This window comes from Aulonocara sp. 'chitande type north' Nkhata Bay, linkage group LG12 (genome assembly GCF_057382095.1).
Source record: "Aulonocara sp. 'chitande type north' Nkhata Bay isolate Kocher_YH1m ecotype deep benthic linkage group LG12, A_spYH_male_GT1.1, whole genome shotgun sequence".
NCBI classification, from domain to species: domain Eukaryota; kingdom Metazoa; phylum Chordata; class Actinopteri; order Cichliformes; family Cichlidae; genus Aulonocara; species Aulonocara sp. 'chitande type north' Nkhata Bay.
The window spans coordinates 5,590,142-5,617,368 of record NC_141355.1 but is presented as its reverse complement, the minus strand read 5'-3'; the positions used below and the strand labels follow the sequence as shown (position 1 = coordinate 5,617,368).

The 27,227-nt window shown below is 41.5% G+C and overlaps 2 protein-coding genes across 2 annotated transcripts; one reads left to right on the top strand and one right to left on the bottom strand.

Moving 5' to 3' along the window:
- The first annotated feature begins 12,649 nt into the window (after window positions 1-12,649).
- On the top strand, window positions 12,650-18,603 carry LOC147316778 (kelch-like protein 10). Its single transcript, XM_086313330.1, has 5 exons — window positions 12,650-12,968; window positions 13,898-14,384; window positions 15,385-15,978; window positions 17,871-18,020; window positions 18,255-18,603. Exons 1-5 carry the CDS (start codon window positions 12,835-12,837, stop codon window positions 18,552-18,554), a joined length of 1,665 nt encoding a protein of 554 aa, XP_086169456.1. The 5' UTR covers window positions 12,650-12,834; the 3' UTR covers window positions 18,555-18,603.
- Window positions 18,604-19,245: 642 nt separating this feature from the next.
- Window positions 19,246-25,643, bottom strand: LOC147316777 (gonadotropin subunit beta-2-like). The gene is made up of 2 exons (XM_086313333.1): window positions 25,564-25,643; window positions 19,246-19,587 (listed from the first exon to the last, which is right to left on the bottom strand). Exons 1-2 carry the CDS (start codon window positions 25,579-25,581, stop codon window positions 19,354-19,356), a joined length of 252 nt encoding a protein of 83 aa, XP_086169459.1. The 5' UTR covers window positions 25,582-25,643; the 3' UTR covers window positions 19,246-19,353.
- Between the last annotated feature and the right edge of the window lie 1,584 nt (window positions 25,644-27,227).

The following is a 27,227-nucleotide window of genomic DNA, read 5'->3' as shown; positions in this document are numbered from 1 at the left end:
CTGTCAGCTCCTCTGCAGAGGGTTTCCCTAAGAAGGTGGACCTAGCAGGGTCACCGGGGGACGGGGAGCTGTGCCTCACGGCCCTCACTTCGTCGGAGAAACCCTCATGCAGAGTTCAGAAACTTGTGTGTTGAGTATGTCGCTGTGAGCCTCCACCATTTAACTAGTGGGTGCAGCCTGAACTGTCTAGAGACAGACCAGACCAGCTGCACAACACAGACACTTCAAACCTGAGGACAAATCTAAGAGAACAGAAAAAGGAAAGGAAACTTAGCTTAGAACCATGCAGCGCTACAGGAGACGGCAGCACTGCAGAGGTGAGGACCGGCACCTGTTTGAAAGAGACAAATGCACACAAAATAAGTGTTTGTTGTAGAATGTGCAGCATGAAAGTAGCATGCATGTTTTGCATAGAACTGTTTTATGCATCTGCATTTCACAAAGAATGACAAATTGGTATACGGGACAACAAATAAAATCTAATGTATAGAAAAAAGATAATAGGATATGCCCATGACAATAAGAATGATAAAGGACTTCACAAAGTCAATTTATTGCTAAAGTGTGATCTTAGAAAATTGCTATTGTGCACCACACTAAACAGAACAAATTCTGTCAAAACTTACTTTTGCAAGATCCCACAAATGTTTTGCAAGATCTTGAGAGTTTTTTTCTTTGCATTTATCATGCTTCCATCAATACCTGTAAAGCTGTACAGAGTACTGCAGCTGGTTGTTAATGAATGCAACAAAGACCACCAGATCAAAGTACACCTAGCCACGAGTGTTTCCCCTTCCACTGAGCACTATCTTCATCTCGCAAAATACATGTTCAAATTTTTTTTCTTCAATGTGCCTTGCGAGGCTCCATAACATACCTATCAATCTGTGAGCATTTCTCAGAGGCTGCAGCAACTGCAGCTTTTGAGGAAGTTGCAACAGCACATTTGTGAATTCTCACGCGTAGCCCTACAGGAACACCCACAGTTACAAATACCATAGTGACCAACATCAGTGCTACTACTGCCCACAGTTCATGTAAAGGAAACATAACGGTGTCATACAATAAACTACAGAATCAGCATTGTTGTCTGTGAAGGTTCTCAGTCATTCAGGTCATCGTAGTCAAAGGAGCTTGTAAAGAAAAGCGTCTGGACTTCTTTAAGTTGCTTGAAGACGTTTCACCTCTCATCCGAGAAGCTTCTTCACTTCATCAGCATTGTTGCACAATTCAATCTTGTTACCCTTCTTTAAAGTCCACTACCTGTGCTGCAAGTGAAGTTGATGCATTAACACATTGAAAGTTGTGGCACTTCTCATTATTTGACGTGCACAGCTGCTCTGTGTGAGGGTCAAACATTTGTTTATTCAACACCTGTGAAGGTATCAGAAAAAATGCATAGATAGCAAGAGAAGCAAATTAAAGCACTGCACGTGCTTTACGTGCTATGACATGCTGCACGTCATAAAACCCAGTTTCTTGATTAACATTTTTAAGAGTTAAGTTGTAATACTTTTGTGCATTATTAAAACAAATCCTAAAATTCTGTATCACTGTGCTGTTATGAGAAGGTAGCTTGAATGTAGGTATCTGGCCCTGTGTAAATCTTGAGCATGAGTGATGTTGTGGGACAGTGCACCAACTACACAGGTACAACAGCCGGAGAACCAAGAACCAGGAACAGCTACTTGGCGATCCCGACACAGACTCCAGCTTTCCATATCTGCATCTGCAATGAATATTAATAGAGATAAAATACAATCTTTTATCCTGTCTTCCTTCTCTCAGCCCAACCGGTCGCAGCAGATTTGGCGCTATATAAATAAAATTGAATTGAATTGAATACAATTTGCGCTCTCAGAGTGCTTCTTGTTTGTTTTTGTTGTAATCTGACTGTGGATTTTGATGTTTTTAAAAGCATAATACAGCAAAAAAACAAACAAACAAACAAACAAAACCCAGAAGGCCTTTTAAATTTCTTTAAATATTGTTCTGCTTTAGTCAAATCAAAAGATTGTATATTATTAACTTGAAATTGAATTGTGATTTTAATTTTAGGAATAGAATTTTAAGAATATTAGTTTTTACTGTCTCCAAATGGACAGGTAAAAAGCAGCTTTGAATTGACAGACCTCAAATAATAATATATTTCTTGGATTCGAGGGGGCACCCAAACTCCACCTACACTACTGTGCTAGACAGCAATATCACAGAACAGTGAACTCTTGGCACACACAAAAAATCCCCAGTGTAATCAATCCTCCACAGCAATGAAACACTGGATTATTGGGTACAGACACTCTCTTGTAGCCAAAAGGTCAGAGGGTTAGTCCTTTCCAAAGCTATCAAAACATCATTTAGCAGGGCAGCGGCAAACAGTGTCTGAAAAGTGACTTTTCATAACCACTGTCATACTTATTAGATATTAAATTTACAATTGTTTTCTTCTCTGTATTGTTATCCATTCAGAACCAATACAATTATCCTGATAGATGCAGAAGGGAATGTGATCTTCACAGAGCGCACCATGCTTGACTGTGACACAACCAAATGGAGCACCAGTTCTTTCCAGTTCAAACTGCAGGAGTGAAGACACAATGGAGGAAACCTACTCTGTGCCTTTCTGCATCATCTCTCCTTCCGTTACCTTTTCCTCACCATCTCCTTCAGCTGAGCCTCATGTGACCGCAAAGACTCATCAGCACTTTTTTTATTCAGCTAGTCACTAGCTGCCTCGTTAACATCAGTTTCATATATTTCTTACTTTTGATTTAATTTAAAGATGTATGCTAATTTTAAAAAAAGTAAAGATGCCAAAGGACATTTAGAGTTTTGTAGAGGAAAATATTTTACCTACATGTCATGAACCTTCTCAAAAATTATAGCTTGAATGTAATTTGGTAAATATAAGATTGGTGTGATGCCATTTTCTGTCATGAACGCTAGACATTGTGGCCCTTTCACACACATGGCAAAAGACAGGAGATGATCTGTGTTAGGCACATTACATGCAGTACGTTATGACTGGTTCTGACATTAGTGGTTTTAAATACAGCTTGTCTGGGTGAAGTGTAGAAAAGCTCGTCTGCGGTGCATGAATACATGCTTTTTGGTGTCCGATGTAACCTTCCATCCATGATTTACATTTTATGCTCTATTTTCAGGCTGCAGGCTAAATTGGCATCCTATGACAAGTCCTAGGGTCACATATATTTTTCTAGAAGATTTAAGTTCACACGAGTCATCACCAGGATTACTGGCTACTTTGTAAGTTTCTGATTACCCTTTCATTGGTGTTTAGGTAATTTTGCGTCACAGCATCAAATGTTTCAATGCACTGTTAAATGCACTGGATCTTGAAAAAACAGCCTGAAAATAAATAACAGTTTATCCAAACACCTCTCTTTTTGATTGTTGCATTATGATTACGGATACAAAATAACTGTCAGGAACCATGTGCTCACACACATATCAGTATAGGACGATCTGATTTCCTCGTGTCAGCATAAATCATCGTTTGTGCTGCTTCTGTTTTCAAAGACATTAATGAAAATGTAAAGGTCAAATGTACTGTTTATAAGATTGGGGAAAACTGCAGTCAGCTGAGACTGAAGAAGTCACTTGGATGAGTGACGAAACGTTTCTCCCACTGAAAGTGTCCGGATGAACAGAATCAACCTTTTGGAATTTACTTACCCGGATGATTAAGCACGCATCAAGACGTTGTTTTATTAATATTTTTAAAATGATAGCAGCACAAACAACAATTTTAGCAGCACAAACCAGCACAAACATAGCACAACTGATTGACACCAATTTTGTTTGATTCCATTAATATGAGGGGGCTGGTTGACCTCTGATGACCTCTAGAAATTTTTATTAATATCTTTAAAATGATAGCAGCACAAACGAAAATTTTTGCAGCACAAACGTAGCACAAACGTTTGATACCACTTTTGTTGGATTTGAAGAAGGTGGGGGGGCCAACTTCACTCACATTTTGGAGACCGTTGATCAAACGTAAATATGTCCAGTCACTTTTGATTCAACCTGCTTAGCTTGATCTCACATTTGCCGTTTCCTCTATCTCTATCCCCTGTGTGTGTCTGTTTGTGTGCTTGTGTGTTTTTGAGTGTGTGTGTGTGTGCGCGTGCGATGATCTCACATTTGTCATTTCTTCTTTCTCTCTCCCCTTGTCTTGTGTGTGTGAGTGAGAGAGAGATTATCATCTAACATTTGCCATTTCCTCTAGCTCTTTCCCCTGTGTGTGGGTGCATGTGTAAAGGTAAGAAGCTTAGTAATGAAGTAAATGAATTCATTGACGGGTGAACAAACAAGGGCAACACGGTGGCACAGTGGTTAATATAGTTGCCCGCACAGCAAGAAGGTCCTGAGTTCAACTCCACTATCAGGCTGAGGTCTTTCTGTATGGATTTCTCATGTTCTCAAAGTGTTTGTGGGGGTTCACTCCACGTGCTCCGGCCTCTTTCCAAAATCCTAGTTTGTGGAGAAACTCTGAAATGCTCTTAAGTGTCTAGGGTTGTCTGTATCTGTGTTAGCCCTGTAACAGACTGGTGACCTGTCGAGGGTGTACCCTGCTTCTCGCCCTAAGATAGCTGGGATAGGCTCGAGCTGCCCTGTGACACTGGAAAAGAAACACAGCAGAGAATGGATGGGTGGCTGATCAAACGTAAACATTTCCAGTCACTTTCAGTTCAAGCTGCTTAGCATGATCTCACATTTGCCAATTTCTCTATCTCTTCCCCCTCTGTTGTGTGTGTGTGAGATATTCTCACTTTTGCCATTTCTTCTGTCCCTTTCAACTGATCTGTGTGTGTGTGTGTGTGTGTGTGTGTGTGTGTGTGTGTGTGTGTGTTTGTCCCACATATTGCATACTCTGCTTTTGTCCTCAAATCATGTAGGAAGTGTCTGTGTGGTTGAGCTGGTCTGGTCTGTCTAGACTTTCACTAGATAGATCAGGCTGCACCCACCTGTGAAACAGGTGGAGGGTCACCAGGACATGCAGAACTCGCTGACAGACTCCTGGCCACCTCTTGCCTCCTTAGTAGAAAGGGGCCACTCCCAGAGGCAGAGGGCTGTGAGGCACCGCCCGCCGGGCCCTCTCCTTTGGGAAAACCCTCAACACTGGGCCGAACCTTGGAGTTCTGTATGTCCATTCAGGCACACTCCATGCTTGATCTGTGGGCAATTCCTCTCAGAAGTGGAGGTCACGGTGGAGGCGTTGGAGGGCGGAAGGCGTTCCCTCAGTGGCTCTCCTCTTCTGAGATTGTGTAAAAACAAAAGTTAATGTAGTGTAAGCAACTTGAAAGAAAGTAACTGAACTTTTTTAAATTTCTGGGAGACGGTTGCTCACACGCGGGCGGCACAGTGGTTAGCACCGTTACCGCACAGGAAGAAGGTCTTGAGTTCAGCTCTACCGTCGCTCTGTGTGGAGTTTGCATGTTCTTCCTGTGTTTGCGTGGGTTCTTTCCTTGTACTCCGGCTTCCTGCCACAGTCCAACGACCTGCAGTTAGTGGCAATAGGTAATCGAAGAGTGTAAATTGGCGATAGGTGCGAATGGTTTTCTGCGTCTATGTGTTAGCCCTGTAACAGACTGGTGACCTGTCGAGGGTGTACCCTGCTTCTCGCCCTAAGATAGCTGGGATAGGCTCGAGCTGCCCTGTGACACTGGAAAAGAAACACAGCAGAGAATGGATGGGTGGCTGATCTAACGTAAACATTTCCAGTCACTTTCAGTTCAAGCTGCTTAGCATGATCTCACATTTGCCAATTTCTCTATCTCTTCCCCCTCTGTTGTGTGTGTGTGTGTGTGTGTGTGTGTGTGTGTGTGTGTGTGTGTGTGTGTCCCCCACATATTGCATACTCTGCTTTTGTCCTCAAATCAGGTAGGAAGTGTCTGTGTGGTTGAGCTGGTCTGGTCTGTCTAGACTTTCACTAGATAGATCAGGCTGCACCCACCTGTGAAACAGGTGGAGGGTCACCAGGACATGCAGAACTCGCTGACAGACTCCTGGCCACCTCTTGCCTCCTTAGTAGAAAGGGGCCACTCCCAGAGGCAGAGGGCTGTGAGGCACCGCCCGCCGGGCCCTCTCCTTTGGGAAAACCCTCAACACTGGGCCGAACCTTGGAGTTCTGTATGTCCATTCAGGCACACTCCATGCTTGATCTGTGGGCAATTCCTCTCAGAAGTGGAGGTCACGGTGGAGGCGTTGGAGGGCGGAAGGCGTTCCCTCAGTGGCTCTCCTCTTCTGAGATTGTGTAAAAACAAAAGTCAATGTAGTGTAAGCAGCTTGAAAGAAAGTAATTGAACTTGTTGAGATGGTTGATCAAACTGAAATATTACTGTCATGGTCCAGTTACGCTACATGTATATGTATTTGTTTTTGTTTCTCTCACTTTCTTTCTTGCTTCCCTGCTCACAACGCGATGCCTGGGCGGACCTAATCATGGGCTCCCGGTTGCTGTCCTCACACCTGCAAGCAATTTCTCACCTGAGGTTCATCATCCTGTTTACCAGCCACTTCTGAAGGCAGTTGCTTGGAGCCCTTTGTCGCTGGACTACTGTGTAACATTCGTTAGTGCAATTCTAGCTTTGGAAATATTTTGATTTCTCTTTGTGCTTTGCTTGGCATTTAACATTTTGTCCTTGTATATAGATGTTCCGTGCCCCGCCTTGAGACCCTGTTCGTGAGTGTGGCAGTTGCAGTGAGCCTGTGGAGCCCCCCCACCCTCCATGGACCTCTGGATTCGCTGGACCCCTTCTCCCCACTTGTATATAGTGCACTCTGTGTCATGTAAATAAATAAAAAAAATGTTTATTGTGATTCGTAGTCTGCGCTTGAGTCCTGCTCAGCCTTGACAATTTTTAGTCACTTTCGGTTCAAGCTGCTTAGATTCCCATGATCTCACATTTGCCATTTGTGTGTGTGTGTGTGTGTTTGTCCCACATATTGCATACTCTGCTTTTGTCCTCAAATCGGGTAGGAAGTGTCTGTGTGGTTGAGCTGGTCTGGTCTGTCTAGACTTTCACTAGATAGATCAGGCTGCACCCACCTGTGAAACAGGTGGAGGGTCACCAGGACATGCAGAACTCTTGCCTCCTTAGTAGAAAGGGCCACTGCCAGAGGCGGAGGGCTGTGAGGCATCCAACCCCCATCTCATCAATAGGGGGGTATGATCTGAAATAACAATAGATTGATAATTGCAAGTTTCAATAAGTGGAAGAGGACATTTATCAGTGACAAATGAATTTATCCAATAGAACATTTTGTGGACAGGAATATAGTCGGAGCATGTCCTGGATGAGTATCCTTATTAGAGCTTCTTTCTAGGTTAGAGAGCACACAGCTTGTACCTCCAGCTAAAATGAGATTGTGTGTTGTCATATCCAGAATTCACGAGAATTAATAGACAATTAAGGTTTCATCATCCCATTTGGGGGCGTAAATGTTGGCTTAAATCAGTTCATAAAGTTGTCCATAAAGTCCATAATGTTGGCCAACCACAGTAATACGGACCCATAATAAGGACCCATAGGATCAGATAAAATGGTTGATACAGGAAATGGGACGTTTTTACCCATAAGGATGGCCACCCCTCTGTCTTAGAGTTAAAGTTGGAATGGACTATTTGGCCAACCCAACCAGTCTTCAATCTATATCGGTCTGCTATACAAAGGTGAGTCCCCTGTGGAAAAGACATAGCAGATTTTTTCAGTTGTGTAAGCACCTTTTTGTGCTTAACAGGGTGATTCATAGACTTAATGATCCAACTTACAAAGTTGGCTGCATAACCCGTAAGCTTCGCCTGTATATTGACAGCAGCCATAGAGTTATCTAATCAAAGAGCAACAGTATGAACGTGTGTGTGTGTGATAGCCACTAACGTCTAATCACACTTATGTGAATTAACTTATATTTCAGCTATTTTACTTTAAATGTAAGTGATATTTTCTTTTGAAAATCCTCTAAATTAACTAGTTTTAACTATAGACCTGGTAACTAGTCTGGGATATTTGTAGCTGATGCTCCATTTTTGTACCAGTAGGTGGCAGTGTGAGACCATGGTTTGGCCTGTTGTTAGTAGTCAGAAGCATGCTCAGCACTGTTTTCTCATAATGTTACATGTACTCCCTGCCTTATCATTTCTTTCCTGCTTGCAGGCTAGTATTGTACCAGAAATAGAAAATAAAAGCAGTCACACCCGATATATTGCATAGATTTATTTGAAATACTTATTACTTGTTATTCTGTTTTCTTTTTATTCTGTTTCTTCGTTACTCTGTTTCTTTCGCTCCGGGACCACGTGCACGTAATTTTCGTTACACCTCATGTAAACATGTGATGCGAATGACAATAAAGAATCCATGAATTCTTTTGGACCTAATACTGATCTTTGAGGTATGTCACAAGCAACATCCATCAATTTAGATTCCTACTCATTTATTTGTACATATTGTTGCATATTCACTACATAGCTTTTTATCAGCCCAAAACCACTCCCCTAAACCCATACTTTCCATTTTTTTTATTAGAATTTCATGACTGACAGTATCGAATAAGGCTGCCACAAACGTTTATTTTGATAGTCGACTAGTCACCGATTATTTTTGCGATTAGTCCACTAATCAGATCATGCAACACAGAGCTTACTGCACCAGCATGCATCTGCTCTAATATAACTATCATTAGCTTACAGCTTTAAGTGTATGTGCTAACTAAAAAATAAAGACAAGATGATAGTTTATTAAATTTTAATTAAATTTGCAGATTGTTTCGGTGAAGTTTAATAAACTCAGCCGTCTGCTCCTTGCTATCTAAAATATAACAGGACACCGGAGTAAATTCTCGAGCATCTCACACTTCTGATGATCAGCTGTCTGCTTGACGTTTATTCAGCTGTGTAAAAACCAATGACTGTATAAATTATAACTTTAATCTCAGCCAAACCGATTTACTCAGGAACAAATGAAAAAACCCAAACAATAACATTTTTAAGTTATCTAAGTGACTTAGATATCATGTTTAACCTGAGTAGCGAAAGACGGCGGTGGGTTTGAAAACGATTTGCCGGGAGTCCGGTGTTCTCACCGGCTCTAGCGAGCCTTGAACCCCAGCTAGCTATCGAGCTAGTGCTCTTGCTCTAGTGTGAGAGATAAGTAGTTTTAAACCTTGTGATCCACAAAAAGTATAACGATAAAAGAACTGACTGCGTTACAGTCAGTGCGGGAGCAGCGGCTTCGCTCATGCGCGATTCATTTGCCGTTTGGACGCACAGGTGTTGTCTCATGATATCACAGGTCTCCTGCCCTGATAGCAGCTGGGGGAGGACTATCCTCCGCCTGTGAGCGCTTTGGCATGGGTGAGGTGCCCAAGGTATCACCGCTGCCTGTTGCGAGTAAGAGCGATATGCGTTTTCACGTCAAAAAGTCATATAATACCAGAAAAAGTCGCCAGATTTGTCGCTAGTCGCTTTTTAGAAAAAAAGTCGCTAAGGGGGTCTGAAAACTCGTTAAATATAGCGACAAAGTCGCTAAGTTGGCAACACTGCAGCTGGCGTCCTTGTACATGCAGTGCTGCCATCTTCTGTTTCAGTCTGTTATTACACTCTCAAATCCTACTACTTATTCATGTGTCTTTTGGGATCTTACAAAGCTACGGAGCCCCGCAGGGGACATGGGAGAAAAAAAAAATTAAGACAGACTTTTGCGAGATCTCGCAAAAGTTTTAGCCGCATTCTTCGGAGGCCGCCAGCTCGAAGCCGACCGGGAGGTCGAGGCACGATGTGCCGGGAAAGCGGTGTTCCTCCCGGCTGTAGTAGGTCTCGACCTCCCGTTAGCTTCGAGCTAGTGGGTGTCAGATCTCCAAAAACGTCGGAGCACTTTTGCAAATATGTGATGTCTTGTAAACCGAGCAGGTATCTGACGTTTACACAACTACATTCACGCCTCAAAATATCTTAAAAGTGTATTTTGTGACCCAGAAAGAGTAATATTACAACAAAGTAGCTGCCGCCATTGTTGGAATTCAACTTTTGCGAGATCTCGCAAAAGTCTGTCTTAATTTTTTTTTCTCCCATGTCCCCTGCGGGGCTCCGTACAAAGCTTCAAACGACACGTCGACTATTAAATTAGTCTTCGACGATTTTGATAGTCGACGTAATCGTGACTAGTCGACTAATCGTGGCAGCCCTAGTAAATGGTAAATGGCCTGTATTTATATAGCGCTTTACTAGTCCCTAAGGACCCCAAAGCGCTTTACATATCCAGTCATCCACCCATTCACACACACATTCACACACTGGTGATGGCAAGCTACATTGTAGCCACAGCCACCCTGGGGCGCACTGACAGAGGCGAGGCTGCCGGACACTGGCACCACCTGGCCCTCTGACCACCACCAGTAGGCAACGGGTGAAGTGTCTTGCCCAAGGACACAACGACCGAGACTGTCCAAGCCGGGACTCGAACCGGCAACCTTCCGATTACAAGGCGAACTCCCAACTCTTGAGCCACGATCGAACAGTTTTTTTAATTTAAAAAAAAAACTCCAAGTGTGTACTTCTTATTATGTAGGCCAGGGGTGTCCAAACTTTTTGCAAAGAGGGCCAAATTTTATAAAGTGAAGATGCCTGGGGGCCAATGGTTCCTTTTGACTTTTTTTTTCATAACAAAGTTACATGAAAATATAATGAAGAACAATTTTAATAGTCACAATTACCCGTTATTTTTAAAATAGAAATGTACCTAAATAAAAGACACTCAGGCAAGCATTTACAACTCTAAAGACACAATTCCACCTTTCATTTATATCTGGAGAGTCAGACAACATTGAACAAACTGTATAGAATACCCTACATTTCCATGAGTTTGCAATATCTTTGCCTAATGAACATTTAAACAGGCCTTATAAGTAATGAAAAGTGTTCTGTTATCAATAAAGTTTTTTTTTTAAGTGAATTTCGCCCTTTGACTTTTACAAGACCTTTCAGGAAGCCAAAGTTTTTCACATACTGGAAGATTGCACAACTGGAAGTTCACTTGCTGCAAGAAATAAACACATTTGTAAATTTACACAATATGTACACAACACACTCAACTATGAATTAAGAGCATAACATCAACAGTTAAAACCAAATCTTAAGAGTTTAACAAAATACGTTTCCTTTTGTGTATTGCATTAGCATGCTTTATGCTTTTTACTGTTCAGAAACACATGAGTAATGCAGGGATGTCACTCCTGGAGGCCTGCTCTTCATTTGATTCAACTGTGCTAAACCAGAAAGAACTAAAACATGCATAGCAGCTCTCCAGTACAGAATTTGGGCATCCCTGGACTAATGAGAGGGGTGATACTGAGATCTAGAGTTTAGTAAAGCAATTAGGTCTGCTTTGAGGGAAGTGGTTGAGATGCATAAAATATCAGGCAAGTGGGAGTCACTCATCCTTGAGCTCAATCGGTTCTTGTTTAAGTTCATGACAGAGAATGTTTGCTCTCACAAATATGTGGAACCAAATTGACCCTGTGTACGAGAAAATGCTAAATTCCTGGTTTGAGACCGGATGTGGGGTTGTACATTTCCGGTAGCTTTACTTTGCGGTCAATCGCTACTGCGAAGATATACTCCAAAATCATGTCCAAAACTCGAAAACGGAAAGATCGCGTTAAGTTACAAAGAGCAGAAGGTGGGAACACTCACCGCTGTTGTGTCATAAAAAATCTAATGATCAATTTTGACATTTAAAGAGTTTAGATCGATCAGTTGTTTACGTCACTCAACACAAGCAGAACTGCATTACTGCAGCAGAAGACACATCGTCCACATTCAGAAGCACATCTCTGTATAGTGACTGGTCTCATGATTTAAACAGGCAAATGTTCAGCATTCAAACTACAGGTGAAGAATAGTCAAACCAGATGTTTCCCCGTTATGTCGAGATCAGCTAGTCAAGTACACACCTACACAGCATGTTAACAAACCCTGAAAAAAGCCACACAAAAAATGAATGATTGCTGGTAACGGTTTCTATACATTAGTATTTACGAAGAGTATGTTGTGACTTACCTTCAAAATTACAGCGGTCCCTCGCTAATAACGCGGTTCACCTTTCACCTCGCTGTTTCGCAGATTTTTTTAGTGCAAGTTTGCATGCTTATTTTTTTTTATGTCACATTGTGTCCTGATCGCTGCAGACGATCTCCTCCGTGACGTCTCTCCTGTACAGTACAGAATCGCTGCAGTGTGACTCTGAAGTGCAGTACTGGATGTCCACGAAACGTTTTGCACCGTCAAAAAATAAAATTGGCAACTTGATTTCACCTATCGCTGGTTATTTTTAGAACATAACACCCGCGATAAACGAGGGACAGCTGAGAAATATAACATTTGAATCCCTTTTCTCTTTTGCCCTGAGGTGCAGGGAAAAAATATCAACAAGTCGATGAACATCATTTACAGATATATTGGGTAAATGCCCAAGACATCTATAGAAATGTAAATTGCCGCTTGATTCATTCATTTGCTTAACTTGTTTTGGACCATAAACCAGGTGCGAATAGGACACCGGAAACAAAGCTCCCCAAAGGCGTTTCCGCACCGGAAGTAGCATATGCTAACGTTCACACAGTCAATTAACGGAATGATGCACTATGATTTTCAAATATAAACAGAGTAGTGACACTTTCCAGGCAGCATAAGTTAACGTAATCAGTAATTTAGACAAAGTACCTCACAAACTGTAGGCAGATCTCTAAAGGAAAACACTAAACAGGAGATTTTTTAGAAGTTTAAACATCTTGAGTAACATCTGAATAATGACCAGCGCCCGTAGTACCGTCTTTAGGGAGCTTTTTCTGGATGGAGAGGTTTGTGACTCTGTGATCCGAGCTGGAGATGTTGAGTTTAAAATTCACAGGATCATCCTCTGTAACTGCAGTGCATACTTCAGGTGAGCAAGCCTGTGTTGTTTGGCTGTGGTTTGGTTCTGCATTTATCCTACTTCAAAGTTTTCATGTAACACAGTGCAGCAGGTATTGGGAGGTTTCAATGTTACACTGTACTTTTTGACCACTAGAAATGTTCTGGAGCAATTTTTAGGGGGGAAAAAATCAGTCCTGTATTTTTATTTAGTTATTTATTTTGGGAGGTTTGTTGGGATACATATATAGTGTAGGTTTGTGTTTGACTCCACAATGAGCCGTTAAGAGGTAGTTTGAAAGATTACAGACGCTATAAACTGGCTTTCTGATTATATTTCATCAGCACGACAACAGCAGCAGCAGTTCTAATAAATTTGTGCACAAACTGGCCTGCACCAAAAGGACCACATCAGTGGTGATATTAGCTGTGCCTTCACCAGTTTAGCTGAAATTGTATGTCTAAATAGGCAGGTAATCAATTTGGGGCCAGACTGAGAGGTGGCCAATGATATGCCATTTCTGTTGCATTGGGACATGTCTGCTCTTTCCAATTCTGTCTAGTCAGTAAATTTGATAATGTGAAATTCAGTTATTATATTTGCAGCTATTTAATGCCTGCTGTCCCCTGTCGCCCTAACCCTGTTACTGTATAGGAATATTTGCTACAATGCCTAGACAACTCTATATCTTTCTGTCTGTCTAAACATAGCAGCAATGCTGAATGTTTTTCTGCACGTCTGAATAGATGACCTTAAATAGGAGATTGCCCATTTGAAATCAAGTCATTTTAGATTTTTGTTACTTTAATTTCATATCTCTTTGATCACAGTTTGCTCAAGTAAGCATGCAGCTGAAAAATTATACAAATGCTATTTAACTATGAGCTGCACGACATCAGGTACTTTTTAAGTTCCATGACAGAGAGACAATGTGAAAATGCTGATCTGAATCTGCACAGGGATCTCTTCTGCTACAAACCACTACCATCAAACAAGATCTACAACTTCCCCACTGTGTCTCCAAAAGCAATGAGCCTCATTTTGGAATATGCCTACACCCAATCTGTTGTGGTGACGGAGGACAATGTACTGGAGCTGTTGGTGGAAGCAGACCACTTTATCGTGACTGGCGTCATTCAAGCCTGCTGCGACTTTCTGGAGAGGAAGCTTTGTGTAAATAACTGCGTCAGTATCTACAATCTGGCACAATTACACAACTGTCCTGACCTCAGGGGAAAGGCCTTTCTCTACATCCTCCATCACTTTGAAGAGGTTGGTGCACTCTCCTTGGAGTTCCTTCAGCTCTCTGTGCAGCAACTATCAGATCTTATCGAGAATGATGAGCTCAATGTGAAGCAGGAGAGCACTGTGTTTGAGGCCATTCTCAGATGGATCAACTATTCCCCTGTGGAACGTGGGTGTGACATGCCCGCACTGCTCAAGCAGGTAACTGAAAATGGGATATCAATTTAATTGCTCCTCTAAGTGCATTTATTTTGTTTATTACTCAGTGAGGGGCTGTTGAATGAATGGTACAGTTTGAAAGTATAGAAAGCAACTTCCGCTGTAGCAATTTGAATTGGGAATAAAAAATAAAACATAAGCTTGATGCCTGATGCAAAAAAAAAAAAAAGAAGTTTGATTGTACACTATTGTGTTTACAGAGTTGGGTGTCCAGGCCGCCCACCTGCTCGCCCATCAGCCTTTTATGGCTGACGTGTAAAAAGCTAAAATTGCAATGGCAGAATTACTCAAACTTAAGGCTTGGTAATAGAGTTAATGTAGGGGAATCATTCTTCTTCATTCTTAATCACATTGGGGGGTGGGGTGGGGGGGGGGGTGTTTCTAATTCACTTGGGAGTGTGCATCAGAAGGTGCTCATCATTTAGTCCTTAATAAATTGTAAAAGTATTATTTACACTTGCGTCCAGATAAAACTGGCCGTTGTTTTGTACTTTCAGAAGTGCATTATTGATAATGTGTCTGAACTGCACTTTAGCTTTTCTGACAGAAAAGTTGACTATGCCCATCGTGTTCTGCCAGAACTTACTGACTGGACCTTAGGCATTTACAACAGGACACACCCTCATTGTGGGACCTGTTTCTACAGCAGGAGGTTACTCAGTGCTCAGATAATGGCATTGAAGCTTGACTGTGGCACCACTGCTTGTTTGGAGGTAATGCCATGACCTGCCATTGCTGTTTGGCAGGTGATGCTGTGGCTCTTTACAGGTAATGTTAGGGTCTTTAAGGGCAATGCCACAGCTGATTGGAGGCGATGCCAGGAGCTACCATAGCTATCTGGGTGATTCCATGACATTTTGATTATAGGGATAGTGCTATACTTCACTAATGGGTGGTGGCATGGTGGCTACATCCAACTCTTATATACAGTCTAATGTTGTATTTCTTGCCTTTTCCCCTTATGATTCTTGTTTTCATCCAGGTCCGCCTACTATTAATACCCACTGAGTACTTGGTTGGCACTGTGAGCAGAAATGATGTGGTGAGTAGTAGTCCGGCATGCATGGATATGGTAACCACTGCCATGAAGATGCTAAATGAGTCCATTGTGGAGAGACCTATGCCCCAAACACGCCTGCCGTCTGAAGTCTTATTGGCCGTTGGTGGATGGGTGAGTCATTTCCCAAGTGTCAAGATTGAGTTGTACAATGTCCGAGCTGACCACTGGGTGCCGCTGAGCTGGACACGGTATGCTTCTCTGGGATTCTACGGTTGTGCTTACCTCAATGGATGTGTCTATTGCATCGGAGGTTTTGATTTCATAAGCTATTCACGTCATGTGAGAAGGTTCAGCCTCACCAACCAAACCTGGACAGAGGTGGGGCCGATGCATGAAGAGCGGGGCTTTCTCAGTGTGGCCACACTGAATGGCTGCATATATGCTATGGGCGGGTGCCAAAACCAAAAGAAACTGAAAACTGCAGAACGATATGAGCCTGACACCAACCAGTGGACTATGATTGCATCGATGCACAAGCGCAGGGCAGAAGCTGGTGCTGCAACACTACACGGCAAGGTAAGTGGAATTGAGGTAGTGGAAGATCTCTGCCATGTTGGTTTTGTGGAGAAAGTGGTGGACAAAGTTAACTGGTAATGCTAACAACCTTGGTTAACAAGCTGCGTCAATAAAATGTACAGTCACATAATTCCATTAGAAATGCACCTGCCACTGCCTTAATCTGTCAGTACACGTCCCAAAGCAGTCACAAACCCAAATTGTAGCCAGGACACTATCCATATGGATTAGGGTTTTTTTGGTTTTTTGTGTCTGGCTGTAAAAATGATTTTTAAGGCTATGTAGTTGGATTTACAACATATGGGGATTTATTATCTTTTGGAGCCAGCCAACCAACGCATTTATGCACTGGAACATGAGAGCACAGTAAAATATTACTTTTCTGTGAGTTTCTGTGCAAAAAACATTTTTTAATAGTCTTATAAAGCTGGCCAATGGGAGTAATTTTTAAAAAGTGAATATTTATTTTTTTTTTTTAGATTTATGTCATGAGTATTGAGAAAGACATTCTTTCCTTGGTTGGTACTTTTTTTTCTTGCAAACTTATAACAATCCTGCAAAGGATTGTTTTGGTTTTTTTTGGTTCGGTTGGGATCTCTTTGTTAATTTAATCTCAGTAAACATATGTTTTTTTAAAAAGAATATTATGGCTTGGCAATTTCTTTATTCCTGTTTTATTTGTTTTGCTTAACATGGCACTGATTTGCAAATGTACTTTTCAGCTTGAGGGCTTAATCATCACTGGACCTTTCTGTGGAAAATATGAATAGTTTATGAATTGTATCAGTTTTATAATATTTTATTTTTAAGCTAAATATTTCTATTACCATTATTCCAACAGCTCAGGGAGAAGGTTATGGTTACTTCACCCTCACATCGTGAAAAATAGCAATTTTATAATTTCTGCATCCATATTTTTTAAGTCTGCAAAATACAGAAAATAAATGCAGCAAACCTCTGCTAAAACTAAATGTTTTAGGATAACACCATCATTTTTAGATTTTTACTACTATTATGCAAAGTAGCTACACAGAAATCTGATGAAAACATTTTTAGTTTTTCACAAGCGCATGGCACAACATCGAAGAGCCACCTCCACGGGACAAGACTCAGCAGTCCATCTGCATCTAAAGGACAAAGGTCACTCTTTCGAGGATGCCAATGTTCACATTATGGACAGGGAGGACAGATTGTTTGAAAGAGGAGTGAAAGAAGCCATTTATGACCACTGTGAGCGACCATCTTTGAACAGAGGCGGTGGCTTACGACACCAGCTGTCTGCCATCTATAATCTAGTTTTGAGTTCCCTTCCCAGACGTCTTAACGCCCACTCACATCCTGGGCCATCTGATCTCAGGAATTCGCTTGATAAGGTGGGGCCAGGTTTCACAATGAGCTCACCTGAAACCCTGGCTGATTGTGACCCACACCTTGGCTCATGTAATTAGGTAGAGGATCATCAGGGGGTCCTTTGTCCCTCTTGGGGGGAAACTCCCACAGGGCTTAAATCTGGGACTCTCCACCATTTGACTCTTAGATCTGAAGAAGCTTCTCGGATGAGAGGTGAAAAGTCTTCAAGCAACTTAAAGAAGTCCAGATGCTTTTCTTTCCAAGCTCCTTAGAATACGATGACCTGGATGACTGAGAACCTTCACAGACATTTTTAGTGTTTGTAAGTTTTTTCTGGAAGCTGAAACATTTAATTCTAGTAAGGCAAGGCAAGGCAAGGCAAATTTATTTGTATAGCATAATTCAACAACAAGGTGATTCAAAGTGCTTTACAGAGACATTAGAAACAAAAACAGATAAAAGGCATGATTTAAAATTGATTAAAACAAGCAAGCAAACAAACTAACTAGTAATTTTGACTTAAACTTGATTTTAATTTCTAGGTGTACATTTGTGGTGGTCTTACTGAAGATGAACCTCTGTCATGTGCTGAGTCCTACAACCCTGACACCAACCAGTGGACACTGATCACACCCATGGAAACCGGGAGGACTGGGGGAGCCGTGGTCGCCTACAATAACGAAATCTTTGTAGTAAGAAGAGCTTAAAACATACTCTTATTACGGACAGAAATTCAAACATGGAATGTTTACTGTACCTGTATTTGGGAGTCTGTATTATTTTCCAAGTACCATGTACTGGGTTATTGGAATGTGATTTCTATAATTACCCTAGAATCAGATATTTTGGAATCTGGAGACCTATTTACTTTTTTACAACAGAACATTTTTACGTTACAGAGTGTAACAAGTCCTTTGTCTGCACAGGTTGGTGGCTTTAACGGTATCACTCAGTTGCGTAGTGTCATCGCATATGACCCAAGAACAAGACGCTGGCGCAACGTTGCTCCCATGTTACACCCTCGTAAAAACTTCGGCATTGCAGTGCTGGAGGACCAGCTGTATGTGGTTGGAGGTTTCTACAATGGCGGCTCATTCTGCAATCTGGAGTGCTATGATGAAAAGACCAACAGGTGGTACATTGTCAGCGACAAAGGGATGACCCAAGGTGCTGTCAGTTGTTGCGTTCTGAAGCGACACCCCGATCTGACTGCTTATCTTCCATAATTATTTCACATAAAGAAATAAAGAAATACATTTTTCATCAATAAAAAAACTGGCTGTTTCTCTGCTTAAGATCCTGAGGTCTGACATCCCAGTGAAAAAGTCTCTTTTAGCTGAACAGAGAACTTGAACTTTCTTTTCAACATGATGGGCATTGCAGCTTCCACATTTTATGGCCACAAGGGAGGTTAACAGCTATGATATTAAGATCCCATTGGTAAAAGTCAAATCGTTTCTTCACTAATAGGTGATCCATTCAAGCCGCCATCTTCATCTCTACCACCAGCGTTTAGCCAGCTCAACCATCTTCAATGTAGTTTTCTTGCCTACTTTAATGTCCAATTAAAGTAGATGAAATCCAATTAGAGTCACAAATTAGAGTTACTAAGGCTGACTGTAATCGGATCCACAGTTTATGAAGTGAATGCATCGTGTCACATCAGTAAGACTTGAAACTAGCAATGGGACATAAATTCTTCATAAACTGTTGAATTAGGTTATATATCACTTTACAGAAAGAACTTTTTTCCATGTAAATTTTACACAGATGTCATTTTGAATCTCTGCTGGCCTTAAGATATGAGGAAAGTTAAAGTTACTCCAGCTGTGGCGTCAACTTTCAGACGTCAGGCGTCAATTACCTTTTATCTTTTTTTAAGACACTGTTTGAGAGAAATATTCATCATGTGTTTATTTCGATAGCAGAAACTTTTTTTTTTTTTTGTAATTACTGGTTGATTCTAAACAACAGGGCAGCTTCCGTATACTCTGTATAATGTGTTTAAATATGATTGAGCTTCTTTTAGTAGTAGAAAGGGATGTCATTCATGCAGAAGTCAGGTTGCAGGCTCTCAAAGGTGCAGTCAGATGTGTCCATGGCACAGCGACCGCAGTGGCAACTCAAAGCCACAGGGTAGGTGACGATCGGGTCTACACCAGGTGGGCAGGCGGGAAGCTCAAATGTTTTATAGTACAGGTCCCGGTATGTGCACACATGCTGGTACACATTGCTGAATGGTATCTTGATGACAGGGTCCTAAAGGGAGGGGAAATGAAAACAGTGTCCTTACAAAAATGTTGTTATAACACTACAGAAGCAACTGTTTTTAAACAAGAAATTCACCTAAAATGTTAAATGAAGTTTCAAAGTCCTGGTTTTAGGCATAAAGTCTTACTGTTAAACTGTTGTGCATCACAGTGAGGGAAAGTTGATGCTTTCAATGAACCATGTGCCAACACAGTGCAGGGGAGCTACCTAAACGCTACTCCCACAGAGGTTGATTATCTTGTTAATAGTGTTACATCTTCAGTGCGTTCAAGTCTGCATACTGTGCTCCTCAAATTTAGAGCTAATGGACTCCCTGGTATAACTCACAAATGTACACCATAAAGTCATCAAATATACTTTTGGTTCTGAGGGATTTTTAAAAGTAGAAAGGGAGGCAGAGCCTTCAGCTTTCAGGGCCCTCTTCTGTGCAACCAGAGTCAGACACACTCTACTGTTAAGGCTTAAACCTTTTGGGGTTTTTTTTCATAAAGCATATAGTTGGGCTGGATCAGGTGACTGAATCCTCCCTTAGTTACACTACAATAGGTCTAGCCTGCCGGAGGCTTCCCATGATGTGGTTTTATTGGATTTATTTTCTTATGCTCCACTCTGCTTTTAATCATTATTTATTATTAATCTTTGGCTCTTTTCCACAGTGTGTGTACAGTGTGTTTTTCCCGTCTTCCTCCCCTCACCCCAAACCAGTCACAGCAGATCGCTGTCTCTCCCTGAGCCTGGAACTCCTGGAGTGTTATTCCTGTTAAAAGGGAGTTCTTCCTCCCCACTGTCACTAAGTGCTTGCTCTAAGGAAGGGGGGGGGGGTCATCTAATTGGTGGGATTTTGTCTGTATTATTATTGGGTTTTTGCCTTATGATATAAAGCACCTTGGGGTGACTGTTGTTGTGATTTGTTGCTATGTAAATTAAATAGAATTGAAATTTAATATATTCCTTTACTTTTGCTGAGAAACCAGAAAGTTTTTAGTATCTGTGACACAGATACAGGTGAAATACACTGACTTTCTTCCCAGTTTAGTCACTTACATGTTTATAATAAAGGTCTGGAGTCACATGACAAATATACTAGACACACAGCTTGACTTTACTGCAAACAGCAGCTGGCAGCATGTTTGTGACTTTATGAGTCATGAGTTTTTCTTTTTGAAATGACGTCATTTTGCTGAGCGCGGAAATCTAAATGCGGCGATGGTTTCCACTATCAGCAAAGAATGGATGAATGAATGAATGAAAGACTGGAAATAAAAACAAACTGACTGACTGGTAAAAGCTGACAAGACTTGACCACGACTCAAGGTTAACCTCCACCTAGATAGGCCAAAAGGGTGGATGAATTTATGTGTGTTTCTTTTTACAGGAGCAGAAGGATGACAGCAACATCTGAGGTTGCATGACGATTTAACTTTTAAATGCCACTTTCTGTGTTTGTGAATCTAACAGGTGTGTTGTTCAGGGGTTTGTGTTGCTCACAGAGATTACTGTGAGAAAGGGTGTATACACCTGTGCAGCGTTAACATTTGCATTTTCTTCTCTACAGCATTACAGTTCTTAATGTGCTTTGAATATGTGATTTATAACTGGACAAATAGTTAATGTTTTCTAATAATGTTTTCCTACTACAGGATTTCTGGGCTTATGTGTGAAGAAACTGTGTTTATAGGTTATGAGTTGGTGATGCTATTAAACTGTGTTCTTGGGAAAATGTTGAATACTACAGGGGAGTGAATATGGGGGGAGACACATCCGGTCTTGAAAACAGTGTGATTCTTTTTACAGGAAATCTTTTTATAGCACCTCTGGAATGTGGAGGGCTGACGCCTAACCCGAGATGGTCAATGTGTTGCTAATGTTTGTTTTGCTTTTGTTAAGAGTGCATGTGGAGGATTCGGTACAAAACAGACAAGGGACATGAGAAAACAAATAAGAGATGCAGTTTTTATGGAACAGTTTAATAGGGGGCTCATAGTGATAAAACAAGTGGAGTGACATTGCTTAAGGAAGTCACTGATTAAATTGTGGATAAAATAAATTGTGGCACTAATAGTGATTTAATGATTTGAGAAATCCTGAACATGATACTTGTCTGTTATGCTGAATACTTTATCGCTTTCATGATTTATAGTTGGTTGTAAATAAGATGTTTGATTTAACAGATTTGTTTTCCAGGATACAGGTTCCAGGTGGAGCTGGGAGTTAATTCAATTCAATTCAATTCAATTTTATTTATATAGCGCCAAATCACAACAAAAGTCGCCTCAAGGCGCTTCATAGATACAGAGAAAAACCCAACAATCATATGACCCCCTATGAGCAAGCACTTTGGCGACAGTGGGAAGGAAAAACTCCCTTTTAACAGGAAGAAACCTCCGGCAGAACCAGGCTCAGGGAGGGGCGGCCATCTGCTGCGACCGGTTGGGGTGAGAGAAGCAGATGAAGTTAAATGAGCTTAACATGTAACTGCTGACTAATGTTTTTACACAGGGTTACAGGTTGGCGGGAGATTGTTTTAGAGAGAATGTGTAACATTCTTGTACAGGTCTCAGTAGGGAGTTGACACATGGCGGAAGCCAGGTGCAAGAGGAGGGTCATTTTAATTTGTAGGTGTCGTGAGGTGCCATGACGAGAAGTGAGTGAGGAAGGGCGCCTACAGGATGGAAGCGGAGGCCAGGATAGAGGCTTGAGGAGGATCAGTGATCATCTTGAGGAACGGCAGAAATAGTACAGGCAGCTGTGCTACTGAGCTTGCAGGAGATTGAGAGGAGTCTTCCCACAGCAACGTTTTAAATAAAATGAGAGATTCATCGTGGACATTGAGGAAGACAACTAAGGTGTACGACGTGCTCTGCCTTAAATCTTCAGCAGCGTTGGAACATGAGAACCTGAGGGATGAAGGGAGCGTGCCAAGCTCCAAAAGTGACGGCTCGTACCACAACAGCAGTCCAGTTGAAGGGGACAGGCGGGACCTAGTTCCATTGGTCTCAATGTGCAGTAGCAGATGAGAGTTTGGTGGAGACAAGCTCATCTCCAAATAACACGGGTGGCAAAACAGAGGCAGAATAAACCCTCTGACCCGTGCAACGACTAACCAGTAGTCTACCTGGGAAGTTGAAGAAAGAAGAGAAGGATCGCAGAGCATCATTTCACTCAAAGAGGAGGCGGCTGCGTGGCCCGAGGAGTGAGACAATAAGAGGAGTGTTGGCCTTTTCGAGGCCAAAGAGGAGGAGTATAGAGATGAAATATTATTTTACATTCATAATCTATGTTACTATTCATAATCCTTATTATTACTGTTGCATCATTTATGATTTATCATTATTGTCATTTCATTGACACATTTATTGAAACTGATGATGTTATATTAAAGTCTGTATTTCAGGTGTTAGCATAAGCACATAATAATCTTTCATTGCAGGTGCAACTGTAATCATGTTATACACATATTGCATAATTAAAGGGTTGAAGCTTGGTCAAGTTAATTAATGGTTTGAAGCTACGGGCAGCGCGATGTCTGGCCGATCAATGGAGCAAAGTTCAGCTATTGAAAGGTTGCCTACATGTTTACAGTATAATTTACTACATATTGCCTGTGTGCATTCAGCAGCCTGCTGCATTGGAGTTTGCCTGGTAACAGATGACTCAAACGGAGTCAGGAAGTATACTTCTAAAATGTCTTTGTTTGTTGAGTGAGGTCATGTACTGAGGTTAAAATACAGACATAAGTCTGCCTGCACACAGACTTGTGTTGCTTGTAAACGGTATGCTCATGCTCTGTTCTGAAGTGCAGAGAGTAGAATAACAGGAAGCATCTGGAGGAACAGAGGAAGTAGCGGTTCCTTTTTTAGAATATGTCCTCACTGGAGTTACTGGTCATCATAAGTATAAATATCACACCCACCTATTGTCAGGCGGGAGATTGAGCCTGATGTTTTGCAGAGCCCATCTTCACCACATATGTATTTTAATAAAATCATTTGTGTTGACCCACTATGGACTTTCTGTCCTATGTCTCTTCCTCAAAAATTCGAACCGCGACAGTGGCAAATGTCAAACTCCTACAGTCTCCTCAGTTCTCCTCAAATGTTCTTGTCACATGCACAGTGAAGTTGCAGCTTGTTGGAAACACAGTGCCATTCATCCAATCAGGCAGGGTGATGGGTTTGCTCTTCTTCTCTGATGCTGTTCGTCCACACTGCTGCTGCTTGCTGGGACTCTTTGCTCAGGACTTTGCTGCTGTCTCTTTATCTGCCATGTTATTGCTCTTTGGAGCTGCATTCCTTGTCTTCAGGGAGGAGTGAGAGCTCGCTTGTGAGTTTGAGAAACACATGGCACCGTAAATAAGTCAGCCAGAAACTTGGCCTGCATGTTTCCTTTCTTAAAAGCAGAAAATGAAATTGTAGTTGTTCTTGGCTGATCAACACAAAACCTTTTTCCTATGATTATTTTTCATCTACAATGTAAATTTTGTCTCTTTTTCACTCTTTTTTTTCTTTACAATAGCTGGTGACCTGCAGAATCACCGCTCTCACAATTGGAGGCAATTACTTTTACACAGCGCACAAAAACACTGTGACGTCAGACACATTCACACTCACTTTTTTCATGTGCATAAATAAATCACATGGCTGGTGATATGTGCCATGGTGATCCATGAGTATGATCACAAGTTTATGTATTTTTCAACCCAACAAAACAAATAACAAAAACATGATGCTGATGCTATGAACACTCTACACACATGAGTCAAGATGCAGAAAAACTGCTCACGGAAACGCTGCACACTCCAGTTATCACAGTTATCACAGTTCTGTTTCCCTCTCTTTGAGGAGTTCTCAGCCAGCTCTCGATCTGATAATGTGTAGCTTGCTCATCAGCTCAGAAGAGACCGCAACGCAACCTCACACAGTGGTTGCGTGCTTTGCCCACAGTGGCATAGACTTGCACTTTCATATTCAATTCAGCTTCTCCATCATCCATTACAATGCAGTTTTCACACAGTGACTGCGTGCTTTGCCGCACACAGTGGCAAAGACTTACAACGCAATGATCATGCACTTTATCGCACACAGTGATAAAGAATTTCAACGCAAACTCACACAGTGGTTGCGTGCTTTGCCGCACACAGTGGCAAAGACTTAAACTTACTTGGTGTTGCTTAGCATGTAATATCAGCCTCGAATCCCGCCGATCGTCATTCATCGAGGAGAGAAAACAGACAGCTAATCCACCTGCCCGATGACAAATTCTCACGTCTCGGGACTTTACTACAGGAACTTCCTGGCTGACCTCAGTCTTTCAGCGTGTCTCTTCTCCCCTCGGTGAATGTCGACTCCAGGGCTCCGGCTCTCGAAGGACCAATTAATGATAGGTTTGTAGCTTGAACCTATTCGCTGGAACGTTGAAGACAATATAATTACACAGCAAAAGCATTGAACACCAAGTAGGCAAAGTTCTTCGTGTTACTCATGCATGAGGGAGACGTGTCGTTCAAGTCGGGGGTCAAGTGTCGTTCCACCACTTGACCCCTGTCAGACTCTCAGCCATGCCCGCCCACCTGCCTGCCCGGCTGGGTGACGAGAATCTCCCATCAGCCCTTTACAGCTGCGGGGCCAAAAAAAGAAGCAGAGAACTGTGTATTTGTACATTTTTTGATTTGTCTTTATGTTCAGCAGAGCTTCTACCACCCAGGCCAACCTGACCTGCCCCAATGCACCGCACGCATTTTAGTTGAATTATTCTAATTCCTGAAGCCACATCAGTCCAGCTGATCCCAGAGAAACACTAAAACGTCTAGTAGATAGTCCGTACCGGTGCGAGGTCTTATAAAAACTGAAACTAAATGTTTGTCAAACAGTCTAAGAGCCAGAGAGTGAACTAATACACAAAACAACCAACCCTCAAACATGAGAGTGCTTCTGCTATATAACTGTGTTTGTGTTATTTTTGTACCTTGACCCAGTCCTCCATGTCGCCATCATCGATGACCTCCAAGATTTCCTGCTCCTCGATGGTCAGCTCGTCTGGCTGAGAAGCCTGCAGACAGACAAACACGTTAATTCAAATTAAAGCTGCGATGTAACAGTTTAACCATCTTCATTTCACTCGTGATGTATATTTTTCAAATACCGCCACACTGGTGAACGGACAAAAATGCTCACTGTGGCTTCAACAACATCAGCCAGAACACTGAAGAAAACACTGAGACCATGCCTGCATTTATACCACACTTTACTCAGGACTCGGGTAATATAAAACAACTAATACTCCAAAGCAGCCCAAAACTCAGACTTACACTAGAATTTCTGTACAAATTCAGAGAGCAGGTGTTTTAAACCTGGACACAGAATCATTAGTGCCACAAAGTTTGGGAAAGTAAATCTAAATGGTGGTTAAACACGACTGGAACTGATTAAAAACAGCCAAAACAAAAAGTGTCTTTACTTCAAAGTCAGAATTATAATTGGTGACATGTTAAAACAGAATCTAACATAAACATTCTTGTTTGGAAATAGCTCTAAGATGTTAGGAGAATGTGGCAAATGAGATCACAGGATGGCAAAAATGTACTGTAAAATGATATGTTCTTGTTTCACTTGAACAATACCACCTATGTTTGCACTTATGTAAGAACAAGTATCACTGCTATGGAGTTTTCATGTTTTGCATGCAGACTCAGGGCTGCTAGTCTCCTCTTGGCATTTTCTTATTTAAACATTGGTGACTTAGAACCTCAAAGTTTAGCAGCACAACACTCTTTTTCCTTTTTCCATCAAACATTTCTTTCAGCCATCTGTTTTTATCAGTTTATATGTGGCTGTAATTAATCTACGGCAGACCCGACCATGTTTCCATGCTTTTCAGCATGCACTTTATTCACGCTTGTCGTTCACACACTGGCTGCAGCTTTCCAGCTTGCAGCCACAAACTCCAACATGAACAAACAGTCAGGACTGAATTCAGACTTTAAGCCAGCGAGGTGTGATTGTCGTCCACATGCGTCCGCCTACCTTGCAGCCGCACCGCAGACCACACCCCACCACAGTGGCTAATATTTATTCAATAACCACAAAGTACAAAAGATAAGATTAGATATTTTATTTTTCAAAGATACATGATTATACATAGAATAAAGAAAGGTTCTATAAAAATTACACATGGTGTAGAAAAACATTATAACATACAAATGAATGTTTTATGAAAATCTGACATGTTTATTCAAAGCATAAGAATAAAAGTTTTATACAGGGAGTGCAGAATTATTAGGCAAGTTGTATTTTTGAGGAATAATTTTATTATTGAACAACAACCATGTTCTCAATGAACCCAAAAAACTCATTAATATCAAAGCTGAATGTTTTTGGAAGTAGTTTTTAGTTTGTTTTTAGTTTTAGCTATTTTAGGGGGATATCTGTGTGTGCAGGTGACTATTACTGTGCATAATTATTAGGCAACTTAACAAAAAACAAATATATACCCATTTCAATTATTTATTTTTACCAGTGACACCAATATAACATCTCCACATTCACAAATAGACATTTCTGACATTCAAAAACAAAACAAAAACAAATCAGCGACCAATATAGCCACCTTTCTTTGCAAGGACACTCAAA

Coding starts and splice junctions, on each gene's coding strand:
- LOC147316778 (XM_086313330.1), top strand. CDS start 12,835: ATGACCAGCGCCCGTAGTACCGTCTTTAGGGAGCTTTTTCTGGATGGA. Junction 14,385..15,384: donor TGCCCGCACTGCTCAAGCAG/GTAACTGAAAAT, acceptor GTTTTCATCCAG/GTCCGCCTACTATTAATACC. Junction 18,021..18,254: donor ACAATAACGAAATCTTTGTA/GTAAGAAGAGCT, acceptor TTGTCTGCACAG/GTTGGTGGCTTTAACGGTAT.